Genomic DNA, 25,899 nt, shown 5'->3' with positions numbered 1-25,899 from the left:
GCACCTTACCTGGCCCGGGATGACCCGCTACTCCAGAACTACAATGCTTTCTGTGACCTGCTGCGTCACCAATTTGCAGACCCGGTGCAGGAGCAGGCGGCCACGCGGGCGCTGAAGCAATTACGCCAGGGTTCGCGCCCCCTGGCGGACTATATGGCTGACTTTCGGTCTCTGGCCGGGCAAGTCCAGTGGAATGAGGCTGCCCTGATCGAGGCCTTTCAGGATGGACTATCAGACACTATGTTGGATGAACTGGTGCATGAGGTGATGCCCGGCATGTTGGACGCTTTGGAGCGGCATTGCTTGGCAATAGAGGCCAGGCTGTTGGCCAGGGAAGTCCGTCGAGCGGGACGGTCCAACCTCCGTGCATCAGGCGTCCCGCCGACACCTGTTCCGCGGCGGGGGTTGTCGACCGTAGGCACCCCGGCTCCGGTCCCTGCGCCCCGACGTTTTTCCCCAGCGCTGCCTCCACACCTGATGGATCGTGTTGCTGCCAGGGAGCCGATGGACGTGAGTTACGCCCGACCCCGACAGACCCCGGAGGAACGAGGGCGTCGGCGGGCAGCTGGGTTGTGCTTCTATTGCGGGGCATTTTGCTGTCGTTTGTCCCCACAAGAGGCGGAGCACGGTGGCTGCCGTCGTTCCCGTACCCTACAGTTCTCCCGTGCTTCCCATGGCGTCCCCTGTGCAGTTACAGGAGACAACCCCTTGTGTCCCCGTCCCTGCCCTGAACTCTCCGATGGCGGGGCCTTCGTCTGGATGTCCTCCGTCGCCGGAATGATCGGGAAACGAGGGGGGCCTGGCTTGGTGGCAACACTAGGTCGGGCGGGGATCCCACTTTCTTCTGACTCCACGACTCCCGAATTCGGACCGTTTCGACACCTGACACTTGCGGTGACTCTGCATATCGCGCAACGGACTCGGACTTATCCCGCGTTGGCCCTCGTGGATTCGGGGGCGACGACGAATTTCTTGGATGAAGCCTTTGCCCAACGTCATTCCTTGCCCCTTTGTCCTGTTACCCCGCCATTAACTGTGGAGACTATCGATGGGCGGGTCTTGCTGGCTGGTCCCATCCGTTTCCAGACCCTGCCGGTGCGGATGTGCATCGGAACTCATGAGGAGGCCCTACAGTTTTATGTTACCAAGGGGCTTCATTTTCCCCTCGTGTTGGGGTTGTCATGGCTGCGTGCACATGACCCGCATGTGGTGTGGTCCCAGAACCTGGTCACATTCTCCAGTTTGCAGTGCGTGGACCATCACCGACATGTGTGCGCAGCCCACGGCCCAGTAGTTCCCACGATCCAATTACCCCGTTGCCTCGAGGAGTTTGCCGATGTGTTCAACGAGAAGGAGGCGGATCGGCTACCACCGCATCGGACGTATGACTGTGCCATCGACCTGCTCCCTGACGCCAAGCTCCCGGCTGGTCGTTTGTACTCCATGTCCGAGCCGGAGCTTGTGGCTCTCAAGGAGTTTGTGGAGAAGAATTTGGCCAAGGGATTTATTCGGCCATCCAAGTCCCCTTTGTCTGCCCCTGTTTTGTTCGTGAAAAAGAAAACGGGCGATCTTCGCCTCTGCTGTGACTATCGCCGCCTTAACGCCATCACGGTGCGGAATAGGTACCCTTTGCCCTTGATCCCTGAACTCATGGACCGGTTGCGGACGGCAACGGTATTCACCAAAATCGATTTGCGCAGTGCGTACAATTTGGTCCGGAAGCGGGCTGGGGATGAGTGGAAGACAGCGTTTGGCACGCGTTACGGCCACTTTGAATATATAGTGATGCCATTTGACCTCACCAACGCCCCGGCCGTGTTTCAACATCTGATGAACGACGTGTTCCGGGACATGTTGGACCATTTTGTGGTGATTTACCTTGATGACATTTTAGTGTATTCCCCGAACCATGCCTTGCATTTGGACCATTTGCGCCGGGTCCTGCTCCGGTTGCGGGAGCAGCATTTGTATGCCAAGCTGGAGAAGTGCCAATTCTTCCAGACTACCGTCGAATTCCTTGGGCACATTTTGTCTCCAGGTGGCATTTCCATGGACCCGGGTAAAGTGGCCGCACTTCAGTCTTGGCAACCTCCACGACGGGTGAAAGACGTACAACGTCTTTTGGGGTTTGCGAACTACTATCGGGCTTTTGTTCCGGGGTATGCCCCGTTAACCACGCCCTTGACTCGGTTGTTACAAAAACAAGTCCCATTTGGTTGGGGGGAGGCGGAACAGCGGGCTTTTGATGCCCTGAAAGCGGCGTTCATGGCGGAACCGCTTCTGCGCCATCCTGATCCCGCTCGGCCGTTTGTGTTGGAAACAGACGCTTCAGATGTAGCGGTTGGCGCAGTGCTCCTCCAAGCCCATCGTCCCGGTGACATGTTGTTTCCGTGTGCCTACTTCTCCCGGAAATTGTCTCCCTCGGAAAGGAATTATACTATTTGGGAGAAGGTGAAGGCCGCCTTTGAGCATTGGCGGCATTACCTGGAGGGGGCCCGTCATCAAATTGAGGTACGGACGGATCACCGGAATCTCGAGTATTTGCAGACGGCTCGGAAATTAAACCAGAGACAGATCCGCTGGTCCTTCTTTTTTGCGCGGTTCAATTTCCGCATCAGGTACACTCCCAGTGCCCAGAACCCTCGAGCAGATGCCTTGTCGCGCAAGCCGGAGTACACGCACCCGAAGGAGCCGGCTCCTCTGCAGACAGTTTTACCCCCTGCAGCTTTGGCTGCCACTCAGGACCCAGTGGACTTGCGTCGCCGTTTACGGGAGGCGCAGCGGGAGGATGGGTTTGTAGCGCAGAGAGTTCGGGAGTTAACACCCAATTCCCCCTGGACGTTTCAAGACGGTCTGCTTCGGTACCGGGGGCAGCTGTATGTTCCCGCCGGCCCAGTGAGAGGGTTGATTATGACCCAGTGTCATGACTGTCCAGTGGCAGGGCATTTTGGCCTGTTCAAAACATTGGAGCTGGTCTCTCGGACATTCTGGTGGCCACGCATCCAAGATGATGTGCGTTCCTATGTGGCCACCTGTGTCCGGTGTCGTACGGCCAAGGGGGTGACTGGAGCCCCACCGGGATTACTGCAACCTTTGCCCACGCCTGAGAGACCCTGGGGTGCCGTGTCCATTGACTTTGTAACTCATTTGCCTTCCTCTGCTCGCTTCACGGTAGTCATGGTGGTGATGGACATGCTCACCAAGATGGTCCATTTTGTACCTTGCACTAGGGTGCCCACTGCCCAACTCACGGCTCAAATGTTTATCAGCCACGTGTTTAGGTTACATGGGCTTCCGGATCGAGTGGTCTCTGATAGGGGAACACAATTCACAGCCCAGTTTTGGCGGGAATTGATGTCGGCCCTGAATGTGTCCGTGTGCCTCGCATCGACGCAGCACCCCCAGACCGATGGAGGCACAGAAAAAGTTATAGGGATACTGGAGCAATACCTGAGGTGTGTTGTGGCGGAGCACCAGACTGATTGGTCCCGGTTCCTCCCTGTAGTGGAGTTCGTTTTAACAACTCCCGCCACTCATCGACCCGTCTCACGCCCTTTTTCTCAAATTATGGATTCCACCCTCGCTTCTTTCCCTTGACCCTCCTAGATTCCCCGGTGCCTGCTGCTGAGGACTTTCTCTCGGAGCTGCAGGTGGTCCACGAGATGGTGAAGAGGTACCTGAATAAAGCCAAGGAGGACTACAAGAGGGTGGCTGATCGCTCCAGACGGGATGTGCCCCCCTTGGTGGTGGGGGATCAGGTGTGGCTGTCCACGAAATACGTAGCCTCTGAATTACCCCGACACAAATTAGATCCCCGGTTCCTGGGTCCTTTTCCCGTTGAGCGGGTGATCAATCCGGTGGCCTACCGGCTCACCCTGCCGGCCAACTTGCGGGTTCACCCTGTGTTTCACCATTCACTGTTAGCCCCTGTTCCTCCCGATTGTCCGCTCCGTCCCAATGTTCCCGTGTTTCCTGCCCCGTGTGTTCGTGACCACCTCCCTGAAGCTATGGTACATGACATTGTGGATTCCCGTTGGGTGGACGGTTGCTTCCAGTACAAGGTGCAATGGGTGGAGGGGGACCCTGATGATTGCTCCTGGGTGGAAGCAGCGTTGTTGGACGCTCCCGACCTTATTCAGGATTTTCACGCCCAGTTCCCTCAGAGACCGCGTCCTCTCCGCTGGCAGGTGGGGAGGGGCCTTCCGCGGGGGGATGGTGTTGTGGTTCCGTCTGAGGCCCCTCAGGGAACAGCTGATCTTCTGTCGGTTTCCAGCTCAGAGGGAGAGGCTGAGGAACAGGAGGTGCAGGCAGACGAGGAGGAGGAATCCCAGGCTGAAGAAGAGGGAGGACAGCCAGAGTCCCACCAGGGGGAGCTCTCCCCAGCAAGCAGCCTGGATTCCTTAGAGGAAAATGCACAAGCCATAATTGATCTGCGACAGAGAAGAGCTACTCAGAGAAGGGAGCAATTGGCTAAGTACTTTCAGCATTAAAGAGGCAACAGCTGGGTTTGGGTGTGGTGCTCTTTGGAAAGGCTAAAAGGCAGACCCACCCTTCCTGGCTTGTGGAGTTTTATCTTGGAGAGTCTTGGGACCTGGCTGTGAACTTTGGCGTCTTGGAATCCTGGTTTGTGCCTTTGACTATTGAAACCTTGGGGGTGTGTGCCATTAAGAAGCTTGCTGTATTGTCTGGACATCAGGACTCTGCTGTAACGTATTATAGCCTGTCTGTTGGGAAGAACAGGTTTTCCTCTGTGTTTATTTTTTCCAGCTATAAAATACTTTTGGCTTTTACCAGAGTGTCTGGCTGTTTTTTCCAGTTGGTGTTGAGGTCTGGGGGAACCCAGACAGAACAGGTATGATTTATTTCTGACAAACCATGCTGACTGTTGGTTATTATCTTGTTTGTTTCTAGGTAGTGGCAGAGATGTTTTTTTGTTTTTGTTCCCTGTGAACCCAGATCTCAGATAACAGCATGGTTTATCACAGAAGTCCAAGAGATGAAATGCTATAGGAGATTATTGACATAAGGTAAAGGTTCTCACACATATATTTAATTATTTATTTATTTATTTATTTATTTATTTATTTATTTAATTAGATTTGTATGCCGCCCCTCTCCAAAGACTCAGGGCGGCTCACAACAATAATAAAAAACAATATTATAGCGAAACAAATCTAATATTAAAAAGAGAAGCATATAAAACCCTATCATATTTAAAAACCAAACAACACATACAAACATAAAATATAAAGAGCCTGGGGGAAAGGTGTCTCAACTCCCCCATGCCTGGCGGTATAGATGGGTCTTGAGTAGTTTACGAAAGACAAGGAGGGTGGGGGCAGTTCTAATCTCCTGGGGGAGTTGATTCTAGAGGGCCAGGGCTGCCACAGAGAAGTCTCTTCCCCTGGGGCACACCAAATGACATTGTTTAGCCAACGGGACCCGGAGAAGGCCAACTCTGTGGGACCTTATCGATCGCTGGGATTCGTGCGGTAGCAGGCAGTTCCAGAGGTACTCTGGTCCAATGCCATGTAGGACTTTAAAGGTCATAACCAACACTTTGAATTGTGACTGGAAACTGATCGGCAGCCAAAGCAGGCCACGGAGTGTTGTAGAAACATGGGCGAATCTGGGAAGCACCACGATGGCTCTCATGTTCGCGTTCTGCACGATCTGAAGTTTCCAAACACTTTTCAAAGGTCGCCCCATGTAGAGAGCGTTGCAGTAATCGAACCTCGAGGTGATTTATTTATTTATTCATTCATTATTTAGATTTGTATGCCGCCCCTCTCCGGAGACTCGGAGCGGCTCACAACAAAGTGAAAACAGTTTACAACAAATCTAAATTACTGTTTAAAAATATTTTTTTAAAAACCAAAAAACCCATTTTCTAAACAAACATACATACAGACATACCATTCATAAATTGTATATGCCCGGGGGAGATGTCTCAGTTCCCCCATGCCTGATGACAAAGGTGAGTCTTAAGGAGCTTACGAAAGGCAAGGAGAGTAGGGGCAGTTCTAATCTCCGGGGGGAGTTGGTTCCAGAGGGCCGGGGCCACCACAGAGAAGGCTCTTCCCCTGGGGCCCGCAAACCAACATTGTTTAGTTGACGGGACCCAGAGAAGGCCCACTCTGTAGGACCTAATCGGTCACTGGGATTCATGCGGCAGCAGGCGGTCTCGGAGATATTCTGGTCCAGTGCCATGAAGGGCTTTAAAGGTCATAACCAACACTTTGAATTGTGACCGGAAATTGATCGGCAACCAATGCAGACTGCGGAGTGTTGGTGAAACATGGGCATACCTAGGTAAGACCATGACTGCTCTCGCAGCTGCATTCTGCACGATCTGGAGTTTCTGAACACTTTTCAAAGGTAGCCCCATGTAGAGAGCATTACAGTAGTCGAACCTCAAGGTGATGAGGGCATGAGTGACTGTTTGCAGGCATGAGTGACTGTGACCAATGACTCCCTGTCCAAATAGGGCCGCAACTGGTGCACCAGGCAAACCTGGGCAAATGCCCTCCTTGCCACAGCCACAACTAATAAAATAATTTCCCATCATAGCCATAGTAGTAGTATTAATGTTCCTTCCTCATTTTTTGCTCTATTATGCCCAATTTTAAAAAAATTGTGGTTTCATATTGAGTTCTTATAGTGTAATTTATTTTATCCAGATCTTGATTTTATTCAAATTTTTTTAAAATTTGAGGGCAACTCCATTACATATGGAAAAATGTATCGTTATTGTGTCCACATTTCCAAATTCTAGGTATTAGATTGGGCTACATCTTCACAAGCCTTGCTGGCTCTCAGTGCCACTTATAAAACACTTTATGTATATCTTCCTTATATTATATTGATTTTGTCAACTTGTAATTTTTCACCCATATACTAAATGACTAAACACCAAAGGCACACGGAACAATGTTACCTTCCCACCAAAGAGGGTCCCTATGTTTCTACTTGCATTATTACATGCTTTTGAACGGCTTTGTTATGCAGCCCTAGGGATTAAAACCACCAAACTGCCAACCTTTCTGATCAACAAGTTCAATGTCTTAATGACTGAGCCATCTCATCCCTATCATTAGGAATAATATACTGCATACAATGATGACATTCTTTACTCACTGCTTTCAGAGAAATTCTGCCCAACATTGATGAGGATGTTTTGTAGATCTGTATGGGTGGGGGGATTTAAATTCTTCTATTTCAAAAACAATTGAATAGTGGAAGAGAAATTCTGTAAAGTCTCAAACATCTAAGGAAATGCTCATAAAGTATATGTTTTAAAACATTGATATGGAACACAATCATTAAAAAACCTACCTTAAAATATAAACTACATAAAATAAGGAATAAAATGAGAAAATTTCCTGCTTGAAATAATAAATACATCTTTAACAGCAAGCTTTCCTTCCATGCGGGGCACTGGAACTTACTAAGCTGCTGCTCCGAGTCCTCGGAGGGGGGCGGCATACAAATCTAATAAATTATTATTAATTATTATTATGATGATAAACAAAAGAATGAACACGGATTTGTTGCAACCAGTTGCAGCATTTCATAAGGAATTTTTGATGGACAAATTCCTCCTTCCAGTCATCATTTATTAGAAATCTTATCACATTCAAAATATGTCTTTGAGGCATGTTAATTAGAAATTTTTGTTTCTTACTATATTTTCTCTACAATTCATATGGGGTCTCAGTAAGATAATGTAGCATTTGGGGAAAAAGATACAAGCCAAGATAGCAGCTCCAGAAGCCAAAATAGAGAATATCTCCACAGCCACCATGGACTTCCCTTTGGTACTCAGGTAAGTGGGGATGAATGTAATCCAAACGCTACAAAAGACCAGCATGCTAAAAGTAATGAATTTGGCTTCATTAAAGCTATCTGGCAATTTCCTAGCCAGAAAAGCCACTGTGAAACTAATAAAGGCCAGAAAACCAAGGTAGGATAAGACCATGTAAAACATTAAAGCTGAGTCTTGCTTACATTCCAAGATAGTCTCTCCAAACAAGGAGTGGAAATCCAAATTGGGAAATGGGGGAGAGGTTCCCAGCCAAATGACACAAAGAACTGCTTGGATCAGGGGACCACCTATGACAATGGAGTTGGTCAGTGGTTTTCCTAATAGTTTCTTTGTCTTGTTCCCTGGCTTGGTGGCCATGAAGGCCAGAACCACCATGACTGTTTTTGCCAGCACAGAGGAAACTGCAATGGAAAAGAGAATGGCAAAGGCAGATTGTTGGAAGAGACATGTGATCTTGCCTGGTTGACCAATGAAGAGGAAGGAGCATAGAAAGCAGAGCAGGAGGGAGACCAGGAGGATGTAGGTGAGGTCTCGGTTGTTGGCTTTGACAATTGGTGTGTCATGGTGTTTATGAAAAATCAGCAAGACTGCAGAAGTGATCACAGAGAGAAAAAGAGCAAGAAATACTAAAACATATCCCAGGGTATCTTGATAGGAGAGGAAATGGATTTTCTTGGCAATGCATTGGTCCTGGTCTTTGTTGGGATATTGGTCTTCTGGGCAGGGTTCACAGTGAGCTGCATCTGAAATCAAAAGTCTTTGTCTAAGGCAAGGGGTGTCAAACTCTAGTCTGGGCTTGCATTAAGCCCACAATGTGGTCAGAACTATCCTGCAGAGTCATCCTGGAAAATGTAAGGGGTTTGCCCACAATGCTTCAGCCAAATCCACCCAATGCAAAGAGGAAACATTGGGCCTGTATTGCTTGGGCTCCATCTCCCCAAGGTGAAGAGGACACCTTGGCCCAGCATGGCTTCTGCTGGGTCTACCCAGTGGGAAGAGGACTGTTTGGGGAGTGGTGTCAAAAGGTGGCCAATCCCACCCAGATGGCCATGCCCACCCAGCCCCTCAAGGTCAACCACAGCCCTGATGCAGCTTTCAGTGAAATTGAATTTGACACTCCTGGTCTAAGGATGTCTCAAACAACTATCATGTGCATTATTTCTCCAACAAAGATGATATGAGTCTTGCCTTTCTGCTGCTGGAGCAAATCATCCTCCATTTATGATGATCCTAAGGATAGATTAGCCAGAGACATGGCTTTGCTCAATTCAAGCTATCCATTCACTGTTCACTTCCTGAATAATTTTAATCTGAGATTGCCTGTTTCTTTCCCCCTACTTTGTAATGGAATCCACAGAAGAATGACAGTTCTGTTATCCAAGAAAGCTGCTGGGTTTTATTTTTGTGTCTACTTTGTCCTTGCCTGCTTTCTACTTCAAATCTCATTTAGACATTTTCGCTCCCTCCTACTCTAGAAAGATAGATAGATGGAGCTCCTCTTTGTCTGGCAGAAAAAGCACACAATAAATAATGGGTGTGAAACTCAATTTTATTCAGGGCCATATGAAGACTGTTGTTCACCTCAGGGGGATGGGTGGTTGTGGCCAGCTGGATGGGTATAGCTAGCTTGATGCCACTAACTGGGCATGGTCGACTGGGTGTTCTTAGCTGACTGGGTGTCTATGGCCACCTTGTGACACCAATCCCCAAACTGCTAACATGTTTCATCTTCACATTGGGTAGACTGGGCCGAAGCTACACTGGTCCAATATTTTTTCTTCATGTTGGGTAGACAGGGCCAAATCCACGCTTGTCCAATATTTCCTCTTTGCATTGGGTAGACCCGGCCAAAGCCACGCTGGTCCAATGTTTCCTCTTCATACTGGGTAGACCTGACTGAAGCAATCTGTATTGATTTCTTACATTTTTCATCACAGCTTTGTGGGATGTATCTTGTTGTGGTTGGATTGCAGCCAGGTCTTCTTGCAACAGACTGCAAGCCAGACGAACCTGAGTTGGACAGTGAGGAGGAGGGAGAGATTGGGTGTGAGAAGCCTGCAGAAGCGATAGAACCCCCAACTGGGGATTTGCAATCCCCAACTGGGACTTTGCCTGGGTCTGATGAGGAAGTGGAGATGAGGGATCCTGGATGCAAGGGTCAGAAAGATATGGGGGGAGGCAAGAACAGTTATACAAGCTCAGAAGGAGGACTTGAACACAGCTGTGTGCAGTCTGTACTCCCAGGGGGTATATAAGGGGGAGAAGTTCAGAGGTTTCCTTAGCAGAAAACCAACGTTTGATCCTTCGAAGGAAGGGGGCATGTGAAAAGTTTTTGCGTATTGTTCAAACAAACCTTGCTGCAGTTCTGGACAATTATAGGGTTAAAAATCCTTTGATAATTCTTGGCTTTGAAACCATTTGTTTGGGACTTTATCTTATCAACTCTACCTCCTCGTTGAACTTTGTCAGTTGAAAGATATTCATTTGTCCTAGTTTGTGCTTCTCAACAAACCTTATTGTAAATAGACTTTTTCATTTTGAAACCTTGTATGTCTGAGCATTAGTTGGACGTTAGTTACTGCTCCATTGCCACGTGAGACAGAACAGATCTAATCTGACATGGGCCTTGTGGTTCACACACCTGCTCTTAATGATAAAAATTAGAGTATGGACTGCCTCAGGAAAAGTTTGTAAGTTGGATTCCTCCTGAAAATAATTTGACCCCTATGACAATCATTAAGAATATGTACGCTGAGAGTATATGCACCAAGACAAATTCATTGTGTGTCCAATCACATTTGGCCAATAGAAATTCTATTCTATTCTATTCTATTCTATTCTATGGATAGTGTTTATATTGGGTAGGGTAAAAACCAAGCTAGACATTACTTTCTGAGTTGAATGTAATTTTTGGGAAACACATTAGGAGTATAAATGCAAGTTGGAGAGTCATAAATTTTTCACTAAAACCGTTCTGCATATAATTATTGGGGATCAGGGAAGGTGGCCCCTATGGCCAAGGAGGTATAGAACTGTAACCAGAAGGGTACTGAACAGTATGAGTTCATGTCAATGTTGTCACAAATGACCACAAGCGGAAAAAATATTTTGATCTATTAAATGGATTCCTTGAGCCTGGAAGATTGACATTTGAAGTCTTGTTTACCTGTCTGATTAGAAATGGTCCCTTCTGGACAAGGATCACACTGGTAGCAACAAACCTGCTTGCCCTCTGGAACTCTTCTCCTCTCTCCTGCATGGCACCTCTTCATGCCACACCTGGCAAAGGGCACCTTCTAAAACCAAAAGTAATTATTTGAGATGACCCAAGCAATGAACCTGTTGCATTCATTCTTTTTCCTATTCTTATTTCTCTTCCTTATTCCTACTTCTATGTTCAGATTCTCTTCTAAATAAATAGTTCACCAACATATATCAGAAATCAGGAATATGTCCAGAGGAAATCTGGCCACTGGCATTTCTGGCACACCAATGGATGTGGGAAATGAGAACTAGTTTGGTCTGCAAAGGAAGGCTTGTGGCTGAACTACAGCATTTCTAAAGGGAGAGCTGATACAGTATTAACAACGTACCTGGCCGCATGTATGAATGTGTAGGATTGGTGTGTATGCATGTTGTTGAGTCTATTTTATATTAGTTTTATTAGGGTTTTAAAGATTGGATAGTATTTTGACTGCTTTTATTGTTTTGTAATTCTTTTATTGTTGCAAGCCGCCCTGGGTCCTTCAGGATTGGGCAGCATAGAAGTCAAATTAAACAAACAAAGAGACAGACAGACAGACAGAGAGACAAACAAACAAACAAGCAAAACCAAACAACTAACTAACTAACTAGCTAGCTAACTAGCTAACTAGCTAACTAACTAACTAACTAACTAACTCACTCACTCACTCACTCACTCAATCTGAGGATACAACTGACCACAGTTGTCCATGGAATTTACTGTTGTTTATTGTAATTGCATCCCACATTTCAAGCAGAAGATGTTCCCATGCCTAATCCTTGGTGAATGACACAAATGAGTAGATGCAAAGCAGTTTTTTCAACAAATGACTATCATAATTTCTGACTCAGTTGGTAATTTTTCAAGTTAGAAAGATGTTCTACACATCAGGAACATAATTACTATTTCCCTGAATTCATACAATTTCTTGGCATCTCACCTTTGTGGCCCAGGTGATTCCATCAGATTTAATGGTGAAACCCCGGCCTGGGGGACCCTCAGGATTTACTTGTCCAACCTTAATGGGGACAAAAGATGCATTGGGGAGGAAAACCCAGTTGAGAAGATCAAAATGAGCAGATCCTACTCCGTCTTCTGAGAAGGAGACTTCATCTCCAGCACTGTTGTTGAACTGCACATTCTTCAAATAGGCAAGAATCTGAAAGAAAAGAGACCTTAAGTGATTGGAATATTTGAACTAGAGCTATAAGTGAGACATAATGGTTTCTATCATAACTTGTTGGCCATCTTAAGAAGAAGAGTTTAGGTCTGAAAAACTAGAGCTCTTGGTGGAGATCTGAGGAATCAAGAGTAATGCCAAATACATAACTCAGAAACTACAAATATTTTGTTTTATTACTGGGCATCATTTCCAACTCCAGTTTCATCAAAATACAAGGCACACAAAATTTTTAGTTCCAGTTCCCAAATTTAATGATAGGGTTTTTCATCTTGTGATACTTGGCTACCTGCAGTTTGAAATAGTTACTTTGGCACAAGGTCTTGTTAATTGACAAAATAATTTTAGTAATGAATAAATGATTAAATGGTATGTTTGTGTGTATGTTTCTTTTTAATAAGGGGTTTTTAGTGACTTTTAATTATTAGATTTGTTATATATTGTACTATTACTGTTGTGAGCCGAGTCTACGGAGAGGGGCAGCATACAAATCTAATAAATAATAATAATAATAATAATAATAATAATAATAATAATAATAATAATTTCTATCACAACCATAGAAAATCCCACTGACTTTGTCTAGTTCATAGTCAAAGGCAACAGAATACAGGAATTAGGTTTGACCAACTGGGCCATGTGGAATGGAGCATCTGACCTGCTTCATCACTTCATTATTCAGAGATACCCAACGTTTTAGCCTTTGCTGCAGAAAATTCTGATGAATTCAAACCAGCAGCCCACTAGCACTTCTCAGTCTTGCTTGTGCTGTGGATGACATAGAAATATAGAGTGTCAGAGGTCTTCTAGTACCATCTCCTGTTAAAGCAGGAGACCCTCTTTTATTTTAAAAAAGTGGCTATTCTGTCTCAAATAATGCAGTTGGGGAAAAGGAATCCTCAATCTGAGTATTGCATTGGCAGTTCTGTGTTAGCAAAAACTTCAGAAGAGAAGGATTTAGGGGTAGTGATTTCTGACAGTCTCAAAATGGGTGAGCAGTGTGGTCGGGCAGTAGGAAAAGCAAGTAGGATGCTTGGCTGCATAGCTAGAGGTATAACAAACAGGAAGAGGGAGATTGTGATCCCCTTATATAGAGCGCTGGTGAGACCACATTTGGAATACTGTGTTCAGTTCTGGAGACCTCACCTACAAAAAGATATTGACAAAATTGAACGGGTCCAAAGACAGGCTACAAGAATGGTGGAAGGTCTTAAGCATAAAATGTATCAGGAAAGACTTAATGAACTCAATCTGTATAGTCTGGAGGACAGAAGGAATAGGGGGGACATGATCAAAACATTTAAATATGTTAAAGGGTTAAATAAGGTTCAGGAGGGAAGTGTTTTTAATAGGAAAGTGAACACAAAAACTAGGGGACACAATCTGAAGTTAGTTGGAGGAAAGATCAAAAGCAACGTGAGAAAATATTATTTCACTGAAAGAGTGGTAGATCCTTGGAACAAACTTCCAGCAGACGTGGTTGGTAAATCCACAGTAACTGAATTTAAACATGCCTGGGATAAACATATAAGATGAAATACAGAAAATAGTATAAGGGCAGACTAGATGGACCATGAGGTCTTTTTCTGCCGTCAGTCTTCTATATTTCTATCTTAGATGCCTCCAGCAATGAGGCAGCCACAACTTCAAAAGGCAAGCTGTTGCCCTGAATGTTTGCAATATGAAATTTCTCCTTAGTTCTAGGTTGCTTTTCTCCTTGGTTAGTTGCCATCCATTATTAAAAAGAAACACAGCAAGCTTCAATGGTGCAACAAATGTAAAACTAAGAAAAAACTGTAGGGTCACACAATACTAAATTAGTTGTAGAAATGAATAAATGGTTTCTATCAAACCATGGAAAATCCCACGGACTTTGTCTAGTTCATAGACAAAGGCAGGAGAATGCAGGAATTAGGTTTGACCAATTGAGTCATATGGAAGAAGCATCTAACTTGAATAGTCACTTTACTATTCAGAGAGGTCCAACATTCCAGCCTTTGATGCAGAAAATTCTGATGAATCTCAAACCAGGAGCCCACTAAACTGAAATTGTTCTGCATTTATAGCCTCCAAGATTTGAATTGCTGAAATGTGTTGCACAATCACACCCTGATTACTATCTTGCTTTGGGCTGACATCTCTGTCTTGGAATGGTCACCACCTGAAATTTGGCTAAGTGTACAAGACTATTCGGGACTTTATAAAGTTCGGGACTTTGCCCAGGTTCGGCTGGTGCACCAGTTGCGGCCCTATCTGGACTGGGAATCACTGCTCACAGTCACTCATGCCCTCATCACCTCGAGGTTCGACTACTGTAACGCTCTCTACATGGGGCTACCTTTGAAAAGTGTTCGGAAACTTCAGATCATGCAGAATGCAGCTGCGAGAGCAATCATGGGCTTCCCAAGGTATGCCCATGTTACTCCAACACTCCGCAGTCTGCATTGGTTGCCGATCAATTTCCGGTCACAATTCAAAGTGTTGGTTATGACCTATAAAGCCCTTCATGGCATCAGACCAGAATATCTTCGGGACCGCCTTCTGCCATACAAATCCCAGTGACCGGTTAGGTCCCACAGAGTTGGCCTTCTCCGGGTCCCGTCGACTAAACAATGTCGTTTGGCGGGACCCAGGAGAAGAGCCTTCTCTGTGGCGGCCCCGACCCTCTGCAACCTGCTGCTCCAGGAGATTAGAACTGCCCCTACCCTCCTTGCCTTTCGTAAAGTTCTTAAGACCCATCTCTGCTGTCAGGCATGGAGGAACTGAGACATCTCCCCCGGGCCTATACAGTTTATACATGGTATGTTTGTGTGTATGTTTGCTTTTAATAATGGGGTTTTTAGCATTTTTAAAATTATTAGATTTGTTCTTACATTATTCTTGTTATTGTTGTGAGCTGCCCCAAGTCTATGGAGAGGGGCAGCATACAAATCTAATTAATAATAATAATAATAATAATAATAATAATAATAATAATAATAATAATAATAATAATAATGGTCTTTCCTCAATATAATGTATGGACCACAGGGGTGGTTTACTTCTCTTTTCCCTTTCTACCTTCTTTGAATATGATATCCTTCTTAATTTTTTAAAAATAGTTTCTGTTTTAAGACCTTTTGAGATGGATTGATATGGGAATTTACAGATATTGAATTAGTAATTGAAGAAATTCAGAAGAGCTTCCTCTTTAAGCACCTGTGGACTGAGTAACAAGCTACAGAAATTACCTGCCATGACTGGAGTCTTGAGATCTTCTTTCCAAGCCTCAGCATGGTTGGTTGAACTCTGGATCTACACATTGCATGTAAAGCATGTGCCAAAGTAAAAATGGCATTGTAGATATTGTAACTTTCTCCTGTCATTTTTGTTTCAAAAGTGTAATTGGGCAGATTCTGAATATTCTCCTTCCCTGTACATTGTTTCCTCCCCTCTGGAGGGATCATTCCTGATTTATGGATCTTGCAGCTAAAGACATATTCCCACCATAGAGGGAGAAAGACGTCTCCTTGTGGATTCAAGGGGTCTAAAGAAAGGAGGAAGTGGCTGAATTCTGAGACATCCCCAGTGTGGTCCCTGAAATGCAACGCTCCATGGAGAGGCTTTATATATTTTGATGTGCCTTCAGATTCATCCATACAAAGTTTCCAATGAGAAGTGAAGATCCAAACTTTCCTAAATGATATCTTTTTGAATTTTTCAAAAAAAGCCAGAGTTCCTTGTAGACTGCTAGTAACAGTGGAATCTCCAAAGAGAATAAACACTTCAGTTTTAGACCAATTCAAGAAAATGTGAACTAATTGATTGATTGCCATTTTTAAATCATTTGATTTTAACCTTTCACTGAAGGCCAGGCAGATCTCATTCTCTTTCAGCATTGGCATTAGAGCTGAGATGAAACGTTCTCCATTGTCATCTTCAGGGGCCAGAAGCCCAACCCAGTTCCACTGGAAATACAGGAGGAGCTGGACTAAAACCACATACTGAGAAAATTCCTTGGGATTAATCCGGAAGAAGGAAGGATAAACTCTTCTGTCTCCCTGAGAAAACTCAAAACCAACACCGAGCTGGAAAAATAGACAAAGTAAAATATTTCAAAGACACAGTAAAGTTTTGGGGTGATTTTAGGAGTCACTACTGTGTGATTTATGACCCTATCAGTCAGGCAAGGTTAATGTCCTTTTCTTAGGAAGAGGAAGTGGTGGAATTCAAATGGTTTGTACTAGTTCTGGAGAACTGTTTCTTTGCTTGATTGATTGACATTTATGCCGAACTTCTCCTTAGACTCAGGAAATTTCTTTTTAGTCCTAAATTGCCTCTCTCTTTAGTTAGCTCCATCCATTGCTTCTTGTCATGCCTTTTGTTAAAATAGTTTGACTTCCCCCACCCCTCATTTTTGTGGAAGCCACTCAAATTTCCTGACAGAACAATTAATCAGTAGGACAACTTTTCTCCAAAAGTTGTAAATGCTCCAACATTGGAAGATTTCAGGAAGAGATCGGATAATCATTTTTCAAGATGGTGTAGGTTTTCCTGCCTAAGCAGGGGGAAAGACCTCCAAGGTCTTTCCAGATTCTATTCTATTCTATTCTATTCTATTCTGGTCTGGTGTGGTCTGGTGTGGTCTGGTGTGGTCTGGTGTGGTCTGGTCTGGTCTGGTCTGGTCTGGTCTCTCCTAGTATAAATATTGGAATAGTAGTATTTTATTTTGCTATTTATTGTGAGTTGGACTAAGGAAAATTTTCCTATGGGTGAAATCAATCAAGTTGACTATGCTCAGCCTATTCACATGACCATCCAGCCACACCCCAGCCAATTGGTTATTAGGGCAGAGAACCAGTTTTTAAATTATTTGCATGCCACCACTGTAGAGCCACCAGGTACACATCTTGATTGGTTGTCATATGTTAGGAGACAATAGGCAAAACCATAAACCTGATTCAGGAAATAAATTGCACTAAAACAATGGCTGCTATTTTATCAAACATAAATATGACCTCTTTCTCCCTAAAAAGCTATTTTTGTCTTCTGCGCATATTGATGATCCTTGTCAATATCACATTGTATCCTGTGGTGCTCTCTTACCTGTGGGACCTTATAAATGCTGAAGATGGAGTCCATCTGCCTTGAGGATTTGGCATTGAGACCACCAATGACGGACAGCAGAATGTCCTTCTGGTCACATTTGTAACCTGGAACAACTGGACGTCGTGAAGACATCACGGAGAGGCTGTTGAAGGAAATAAACATCTCACCCTGGAAATGTGCATAGATATTGAAGCCAAGGGTGATGTTGGGGAGCAGAAGAAAATCCTTATTGGCCTGGGAGACAGCAAACATCAATGCAAGGAACTGCTGGTAGTAACTGGGGATGAGCCTGTAGTGAGAAAAAAATTGGGGAACATTATAGGTAAGTTAATGTTTGCTAGTAGAATTTTTGACACTGTTTGGGGAGGGGGATTTTGGAGGCAGGTAATTCAATGGGGTTTGGGTACTTTCAATGGATCTCCCTTGGCTACACTTGGATGACTTTGTGAGAAAGGAGACAAACCAACTTCCGGTTTCAATGCCATGTCACTGAGGAGCAGCCTCCAATTTCTCTGCAGGCTGCTTTGTCTTTTCATTGTTTTTTTTCAATAACTTTAGAGCAATTGCTGACTTGCAGAGCTGGTGGTTTGAAGGGGGAAACGTTTCGGCTGACCAGGAAGGATGACTTCGTGATGTCAAAGCTCCGCCCATGGAATTCCCTATTGGGATTCCCCACCTCCATTTCAGCTCCAGATCGGCCGAAAACGCCGCTGCCGATTGCAAAAATGGCACTCCACCGGGTGGCGGCACCCAGCTGTAACCTTCTGAAACCGCCGGGCGCTTCTTGGCGGCCTCCGGAACCCGAACCTGAACTTTTGCTGAACCTCCAGGTTTGGCATTCGAGAGAATGCCGAGAAGCCCCCCCGGCTGTTTCAGAAGGTGACAGGCGGGCGGCGGCACTTCTCGGTGGCCTCCCAAAACCAAACCCGAAAAGTTTGGGTTTGGGTTCAGGTTCGGGAGAACCCCGAGAAGCCCCCTGTCTGTTTCAGAAGGTGACAGGCGGGTGACGGCAGTTCTCGGCGGCCTCCCGAATCCGAACCCGAAAAGTTAGGTTCAAGTTCGGGTTCGGGAGAACGCCAAGAAGCCCCCCGGCTGTTTTAAAAGGTGACAGTTAGGTGGCGGCGCCCAGCGGAGTGCATTAATCGCTTTTACATTGTTTTCAATGGGAAACATTGTTTCGTGTTACGAACTTTACACCTTACGAACCTCCTTCTGGAACCAATTAGGTTCGTAAGACGAGGTATTACTGTATAATGCTAATATCTCTATAAACTATTATTAATTTAATTTTCTTTGATTTTCTTCTGTACTTACTATTGTGTTTTCTTTTAAAAATATTTAAAAAGAAAAAAAAAGAAAGGAGGCAAGCCTTCCCATAGATATAATGCATTGTTTTATACTCTCTATCATCCCTGCCATGTTCACTTTGCTCCAGGGGCTCTGATCATTTCCAATTGCTCCCCTTTCACACTAGTGATTTGGGGTCTCTCTTGGAGCAGCTTCTTCAGGTGTGGTAAACATTACGGTAGGGCTCACCTCATAAGATTTACTGAGTCCCTTTAGGATTGGGTGGCATAGAAGTCAAATTAAATACAATTAAATAAATAAATAAATAAATACCTGAGGCCATAATTAAATAAACAATTTAATTAAATAAAATAATTAAATACTTGAAGCCATTATGCATGGAAAATGCTGATTCCAACACTGAGAGCGATTTTTGTAACTCCTGAACAATGGAAGAGAATTGAACTTCTATTTGACTTTCCCACCACAAGTTCCTATCTACATTAATGTTGTAATTCAACTTCTTTACTAGTCCATCATAGCTTTTAATGTAGTAACAATAAAAATAACAATAACAACAACATAGTTAGAAGGGGCCTTGGAGGTCTTTTAGTCCAACTCCCTGCTTAGGCAGGAAATCCTACACTATTTCAGACAGATGGTTATCCAACATCTGCTTAAAAACTTCCAGTGTTGAGCCATTCATAACTTCTGGAGGTAAGCTGTTCCACTGATCAATCGTTTCTGACTGTCAGGAAATTTCTCCTTAGTTCTAAGTTACTTTTCTCCTTGTTTAGTTTCCACCCATTGATTCTTGTTCTACCCTCAGGTGCTTTGGAGAATAGGGTGACTCCTTCTTTGGGGCAATCCCTGATATATTGGAACAATGCTATTATGTCTCCCTTGGTCCTTCTTTTCATTAAAAAAAGTGACCATCTTCATGTTTGTTTTTTATCTTTTATCTTGAGAAGAGATTGAGAATTCCAGCATCTGTTAAGAGCATAGTACTTTATTGATAAAAGCACAATAGGTTGCACTTACACTAGGACAAGATTAAAGTACTAGAAGTATTTCTATGAATAATTTGATTTAGTACCGGTTTTAATCTTTCTGCTATAATTGCAGCTAGAATTTTATAATCCGTATTCAAGAGAGTGATTGGTCTTTAGTTTTGGATTAGGTGTTTATCTACTTCATGCTTAGGTATTAAACTTATATATGCGTGCTTCCAGGATTCTGGCAACTTTCCTCCTTTCATTATATCATTAAATAGGTCTAACATAGTTGATTCTAAAATATCTCCAAGTATCTTTCAGGTAAAGTTCTTCTGCCATTTGAGTAAAGGTAGGAGGCAATGTTTTCCTAGTTTTTTTCTTATTATTGCTTTTATAATCTTTTTTCCTATCTACTATTGAGTTATAATCTCCAACAATCACTACTTTTGCTGGCTCCATCTCTAATAATATTTGGTGTATCTTTGCATAAAATTTGCTTTGGTTTGTATTGGGGGCATATATTGAAATTATTACTGTACGGGTAGTTCCCTTATTTATTTGTACAATCAAAATCCTTCCTTCCTCATCTGAATATAGTAGTTTGGGTTTTAGCCATGTTTTGACATAAATTGCAATCCCATGTTTTTTAACTGGGGCCAAGGCTACAAAAAGCTTCCCTAACTTTGGACATTCTAAAATTTGGTATTGATCCTTTTTAATATGTACCTCTTGGAGACAGGTGATGTCTGGATTATATTTCACTAATTTGTAACATATTTTATTTCTTTTTTTTGGCGCATTTATACCATTGATATTTATAGAGAGTAATCCTATTTCATCATGTAAGGTTGTATTTTTAACTCCGTTCCCTAGCTCCTGTCTGGGATCTTGTAATTGCTCCTCCTCTGTCATTGTCATTCTGTTTGTATCTAATCTCTGGCTCTTGCAGATTCTCTTCTGAGGTCAATTCTTCCCTGCTCTCCCCTTCTTTTTGCTTTGTCTCTTTTATCTCCTGTGTCTCTATCAATTTAATGTTCTGGTCATAGAAGTATTTCTAAATGGAGTACCAGAATTTAAAACAAAGGGAACATTTATTTGCATGCTTCTCCTACACGTGAAACTTACATATAATCTTCAAGAAGATTCAATATATTAAAGACAGGTACAAGAGGCACTGGAATGGTTCCCAAGGGCAAATTCCCACTGATAATGAAATCACCAGGCCTATAGTAGATTCCATCTAACTGGATATAATCCCTGAACATACAAATGGTTTGAAGCCTCTTCACTGTAGCTGGGGCCAGGAACCAGAAGAATATCAGTATCAGCGGTAGCATGACTCCTTCCTGGTCATTCTTCTCACCTTCCCTCCTAGAACAGAAATGAAGGTTTGTGCAGAATTTGATTTGAAGGTTGCTCCTGAAATCTCACATGAAAGTTAACAGATTAAACATCACCTGTCTCACTTGGATGGCCACAGTGAAAATTTATATGAACAATGTTTCCTCTTACCTGTGTTTGAGCTGTGACCAAAGAGGCAATGAAGGCAATGAGTCTCTTCAAGCCCAAGTATTAAGATCTTTGCAAGACCAGCCATTTGGGGAATTCAGAGATACTTTTTAAGGAAGGTTTCATCTTGAAATGTTTTTGTGTCTAGAAATCCACAGGGGATAGATGAAGAATGACTGTTGTTCAGATAATTGCAAGGAACAGCCAGTGTCCTACCCACTTAACAACAGCTTCTCTACATGCAGCAGAATGTGGAAAAAAAACATGTTTGTGTCTCTTGTTGTAATCCACACAGCAGACGGAGTCATGGGGAAGCTGTGTAGTTGACTTTCATGAAATTGAACCCTGAGCGGAAGATGGATTTTGGCTTATGATATAGTTGGGTCCGATAATAGTGGTGCTAATGGGGTAGAAGGCAGAAATGTAATTTTAGAAAGTGTCTCAGAGAAGATACTAAGTCAGGGGTGTCAAACTCACATCATCATTGTAGCTGTTCTACTCTGGCCTATGCAGATCCGAACAAAGGAAGGATCCGCATGCTGATATTTCGAATCAAACACTTTTATATGAAAAGGAGGAATTTATACAAGTATATTCAAGCCTTTCAGTCCATTTTGGCAGCTGTCTTTATCAAATTGGCTAAGAGATAAGAGTCCAGGCAGCTGTCAAGAGTCAAAGCTAAATAGCACATTTCTCAGTGAGGACATGGTTCTTCAGTCACACATACACTCACGATTCTCCAGGTTTTGCTCACACAGCTGCAGCTCTGCCCAATGAAGTTAGAAGAATAATAGCATGTTGCCAGCGAGGCATTTCTGGAACTCCAAATCTTGGATGCCGCCATTACAAACATTGGAACATTACACCCCTTTACCCAGAAATTCTTGCTTATATACTGTCAGGGTATGGTTAACTGTTTCCTAGAGATATAACCAAATTCTCTAGCTACTATTCTCAGTTGCAATATATATCTACAGCCCCCCTTGAAAATGACAGGTGATCTAAAATGAAGTGTCCCTTCTTGGTTCACCCGTGTTAGAGTTCTGTGACATGAGTTATACTGGCTCCCAGATTCCTCCAAGGCACAATTGATGGTGCTGGTTATCACCTTTAAATAACTACATGTCACAGGACTCTGTGATTTTTAGATGCTTCTTGACTTTGATACTGACATACCTTGTCATACTTTGAATGGCATTGCTGGGAACATGTCCTCATTAAAGAAATTTGATTGTGGGCATGAGTAGAATGATTCTTCTGGAGACTCCCTGTGAACCCAGATCTCATAGAACAGCATGGTCTGCCACAAGTCCAAGAGATGAAATGCTACAGGAGATTATTAACATAAGGTAAAGGTTCTCACACATGGGGCTACCTTTGAAGAGTGTTCAGGGTGGCGCAGCAGGTAGAGTGCTGTACTGCAGGCCACTGAAGCTGACTTGTAGATCTGAAGGTCAGCGGTTCAAATCTCATCACTGGCTCAAGGTTGACTCAGCCTTCCATCCTTCCGAGGTGGGTAAAATGAGGACCCAGATTGTGTGGGCAATAGCCTAGCTCTGTTAAAAAAAGTGCTATTGCTGACATGTTGTAAGCCGCCCTGAGTCTAAGGAGAAGGGCGGCATAAAAATCAAATAAATAAATAAATAAATTGTGCAGAATGCAGCCACGCAAGCGGTCATGGGTCTCCCAGATATACCCATGTCTCTCCAACACTTTGCGGATTGCACTGGTTGCCAATTGGCTTCCGGATACAATTCAAAGTGTTGGTAATGACCTATAACACCCTACATGGAATTGGCCCAGACTACTTATGAGTCTTCTGCCTCATAAATCCCTGCAGCCAGTTAGGTCCCACAGTTTTGGCTTTCTCCAGGTCCCATCAACCAGACAATGTTGTTTGGCGGGACCTAGGGGAAGAGCCTTCTGGAATCATATCCCCCCCCCCGAGATTTGTACTGCCCCCACCCTCCTAACCTTCCACTGCTCACAGTCACTCATGCCCTCATCACCTCGAGGTTCGACTATTGTAATGCTCTCTACATGGGGCTACCTTTGAAAAGTGTTCGGAAACTTCAGATCATGCAGAATGCAGCTGCGAGAGCAATCATGGGCTTCCCAAGGTATGCCCATGTTACACCAACACTCCGCAGTCTGCATTGGTTGCCGATCAATTTCCGGTCACAATTCAAAGTGTTGGTTATGACCTATAAAGCCCTTCATGGCATCGGACCAGAATATCTCCAGGACCGCCTTTTGCTGCACGAATCCCAGCGACCGTTTAGGTCCCACAGAATTGGCCTTCTCCAGGTCCCGTCGACTAAACAATGTCGTTTGGCGGGACCCAGGAAAAGAGCCTTCTCTGTGGCGGCCCCGACCCTTCGGAACCAGCTCCCCCCAGATATCAGAGTTGCCCCCACCCTCCTTGCCTTTCGCAAGCTCCTTAAAACCCACCTCTGTCGTCAGGCATGAGGGAATTGAAATTTTCCCTTCCCCCTAGGCTTATAGAATTTATATATGGTATGCTTGTATGTATGATCGGTTCTTTAAATTGAGGATTTTTAGATTATTTTAATATTAGATTTGTTTACATTGTCTTCGGAGAGGGGCGGCATACAAATCTAATAAATAAAATAAATAAATAAATAAGAGTCTTAAGACTCATCTATGTTGCCAGGCTTGGGGCAATTAGACCTTGCCCCTCTGGCCAATAAATGTGATGTATAGTGTGATTGGACTATTTGACTGAGTGTTATATATCTTTTTTAGTTATACTTTTTTTAACATATTAGATTTCTTCTATATGCTTTGTTTTATGCTTATTCTGTGAGCTGCCCCACGTTTTTGGAGAAGGGCGGTATACAAATCTAATAAATTGAATTGAATTGAATATATGCTCACACATTTTTTAAAAATAATGTTTATTAGATTTCTATACAATTACATTTTAAAAAGTCAGTACATAATCTATAATTTCCTGTCATAACCATAGTAATATGAAAATCTCATGCAGTATATCTAAGCTAGAACAACAAACAAATAGTAGAAAAGCAATAACAAAAAAGAAAAAACACATAGAAAAAGACAGAAAATGAAAATAAACCCATTGACATCCCCCCCCCGGTCTTTCTTGACAGCTCACCCTTTGCCTTTTAATTTATTTTATGGTGCATAATAACAAAGCCTAACTTTCCAAATATCTTCCAGTTAACTCCCATTATAATATATCCATATTTTCTTAACATATAATTTCTCTATCTGTTTCACATATTTAACTTCCCTTTATTCAGCTTTATTTTGTTTCTTTTTTCTTTTCTTTTTTTGAATTTTTTTATTAGTTTTCAAATATATTTTATTTTTTTTCAAATATTTTTATTGATTTTTAAAAAAATAACACAAAACCAGACAAACAACATTTAACATGCAAAGGAGCTACCATTGCTCCACTAAACATAGAAGTCTTCCTAATATAAAAAAGAAAGACTAATTATAGTTTAGATCAATACAGAAAAGTAAAATTTGTTAGTAAAACATCTCTTAGTATACTACTATAATATATCATCTTATAATTTATTTTAATATTTATATAACTTCCCAATCCATTTTCCTTGGTTTTGAATTAATAATTTCCCAAGTGTATTATTATCGTTCTTGAAAATGAATATTCTCACGTCTTTTTGATATCTAGAGTTAATCTGGGCATATTGCCACCAATCTATTTCCGCCCCTGACTCCTGTAATTCTTGTTTTGTTTTTAGTTTTTATTGGATTATCGAGTAAATCTCTATATTTCCATATTTTCCCTTCTTTTAACAAATTAGGATGGGATTTTTTTTATCTCATTCCAAACTTCTATTAATGTCTTCCTAATTATGTTACTGTTAAAGTATGAGTGGGATTTGGACTTTTCATACCATACAAAGGCATGCCAGCCTAGCATTAAATTATGGCCCTCTAGGTTTAATAACCTTCTATTTTTTTAAAAAAATATTTGTTTGTTTGTTTGTTTGTTTGTTTGTTCGTTCATTCATTCATTCATTCATTCATTCATTTATTTATTTATTAGATTTGTATGCCTCCCCTCTCCGTAGACTACAGTTTTGGGCAATGCAGATTCTTACAGCTGTTACAATATGTTGTATAATGTAGTAATATTCCTTTCTCATATTTTGCTCTATTATACCCAATAAAAAATATTTCCGGTTTCATATTGAGTTCTTGTGGAATAATTTCCTTTATCCAGATGTTGATTTTGTTCCATTTTTTTTGGCCGGGTGGTGGTGGGGCTTCTTGCATTGCTTTGCTGGGGTTGGCAAAAGACCCTCCAGCTCTTTGAAGGCAAAAGGGAACCTTCCCTACGTGCCCATGGAAATAATTAATAAATGATGATGATGATGATAATAAATAAATAAATAAAAATAAAAAATAAATAAAAATTAAAAAAGGAGGTTCCACCGAGATTTGAACTCAGATCACTCAATTCAAAATCCAGAGGGCTAACCATTACACCATAGAACCAGCGACGCTTCTGCACTCTCTTCCAAGCAAGCAAAAGGAGGTCCTTTCAGTAAAAGAAGCTGGGAAATCCCACGATATGATTCTGGGGGCGGAGCTTTGACATCATGGAGTGTTCAGGTTCGGGTTCGGCAAACTCACCTGAACTTCATGGCAAGTTCGACCGAACTCGCCGAACCTGAACTTCGTTGGGTTTGCCCAACACTAGTTGCAGCATTTAATAAAAAAATTCTTTTACAGACAAATTCCTCCTTCAGGT

General features: G+C 43.1%; 1 protein-coding gene across 1 annotated transcript; it reads right to left on the bottom strand.

The window, feature by feature from the left end:
• Nucleotides 1-7,663: 7,663 nt before the first annotated feature.
• Nucleotides 7,664-25,792, bottom strand: LOC139156974 (vomeronasal type-2 receptor 26-like). The gene is made up of 7 exons (XM_070733285.1): nt 25,782-25,792; nt 20,745-20,990; nt 17,335-17,626; nt 15,480-16,316; nt 12,010-12,228; nt 10,992-11,121; nt 7,664-8,568 (listed from the first exon to the last, which is right to left on the bottom strand). Exons 1-7 carry the CDS (start codon nt 25,790-25,792, stop codon nt 7,664-7,666), a joined length of 2,640 nt encoding a protein of 879 aa, XP_070589386.1.
• Between the last annotated feature and the right edge of the window lie 107 nt (nt 25,793-25,899).

The sequence above is a fragment of the Erythrolamprus reginae genome, chromosome 1, assembly GCF_031021105.1.
Source record: "Erythrolamprus reginae isolate rEryReg1 chromosome 1, rEryReg1.hap1, whole genome shotgun sequence".
Lineage (NCBI taxonomy): Eukaryota > Metazoa > Chordata > Lepidosauria > Squamata > Dipsadidae > Erythrolamprus > Erythrolamprus reginae.
Note: the sequence above shows the minus strand (reverse complement) of the source record. Positions and strands in the feature narration are given on the sequence as shown.

Coding starts and splice junctions, on each gene's coding strand:
- LOC139156974 (XM_070733285.1), bottom strand. Junction 16,317..17,334: donor GCATTTATAAGGTCCCACAG/GTAAGAGAGCAC, acceptor CTATTTTTCCAG/CTCGGTGTTGGTTTTGAGTT. Junction 8,569..10,991: donor GACCATTTCTAATCAGACAG/GTAAACAAGACT, acceptor TTTTGATTTCAG/ATGCAGCTCACTGTGAACCC.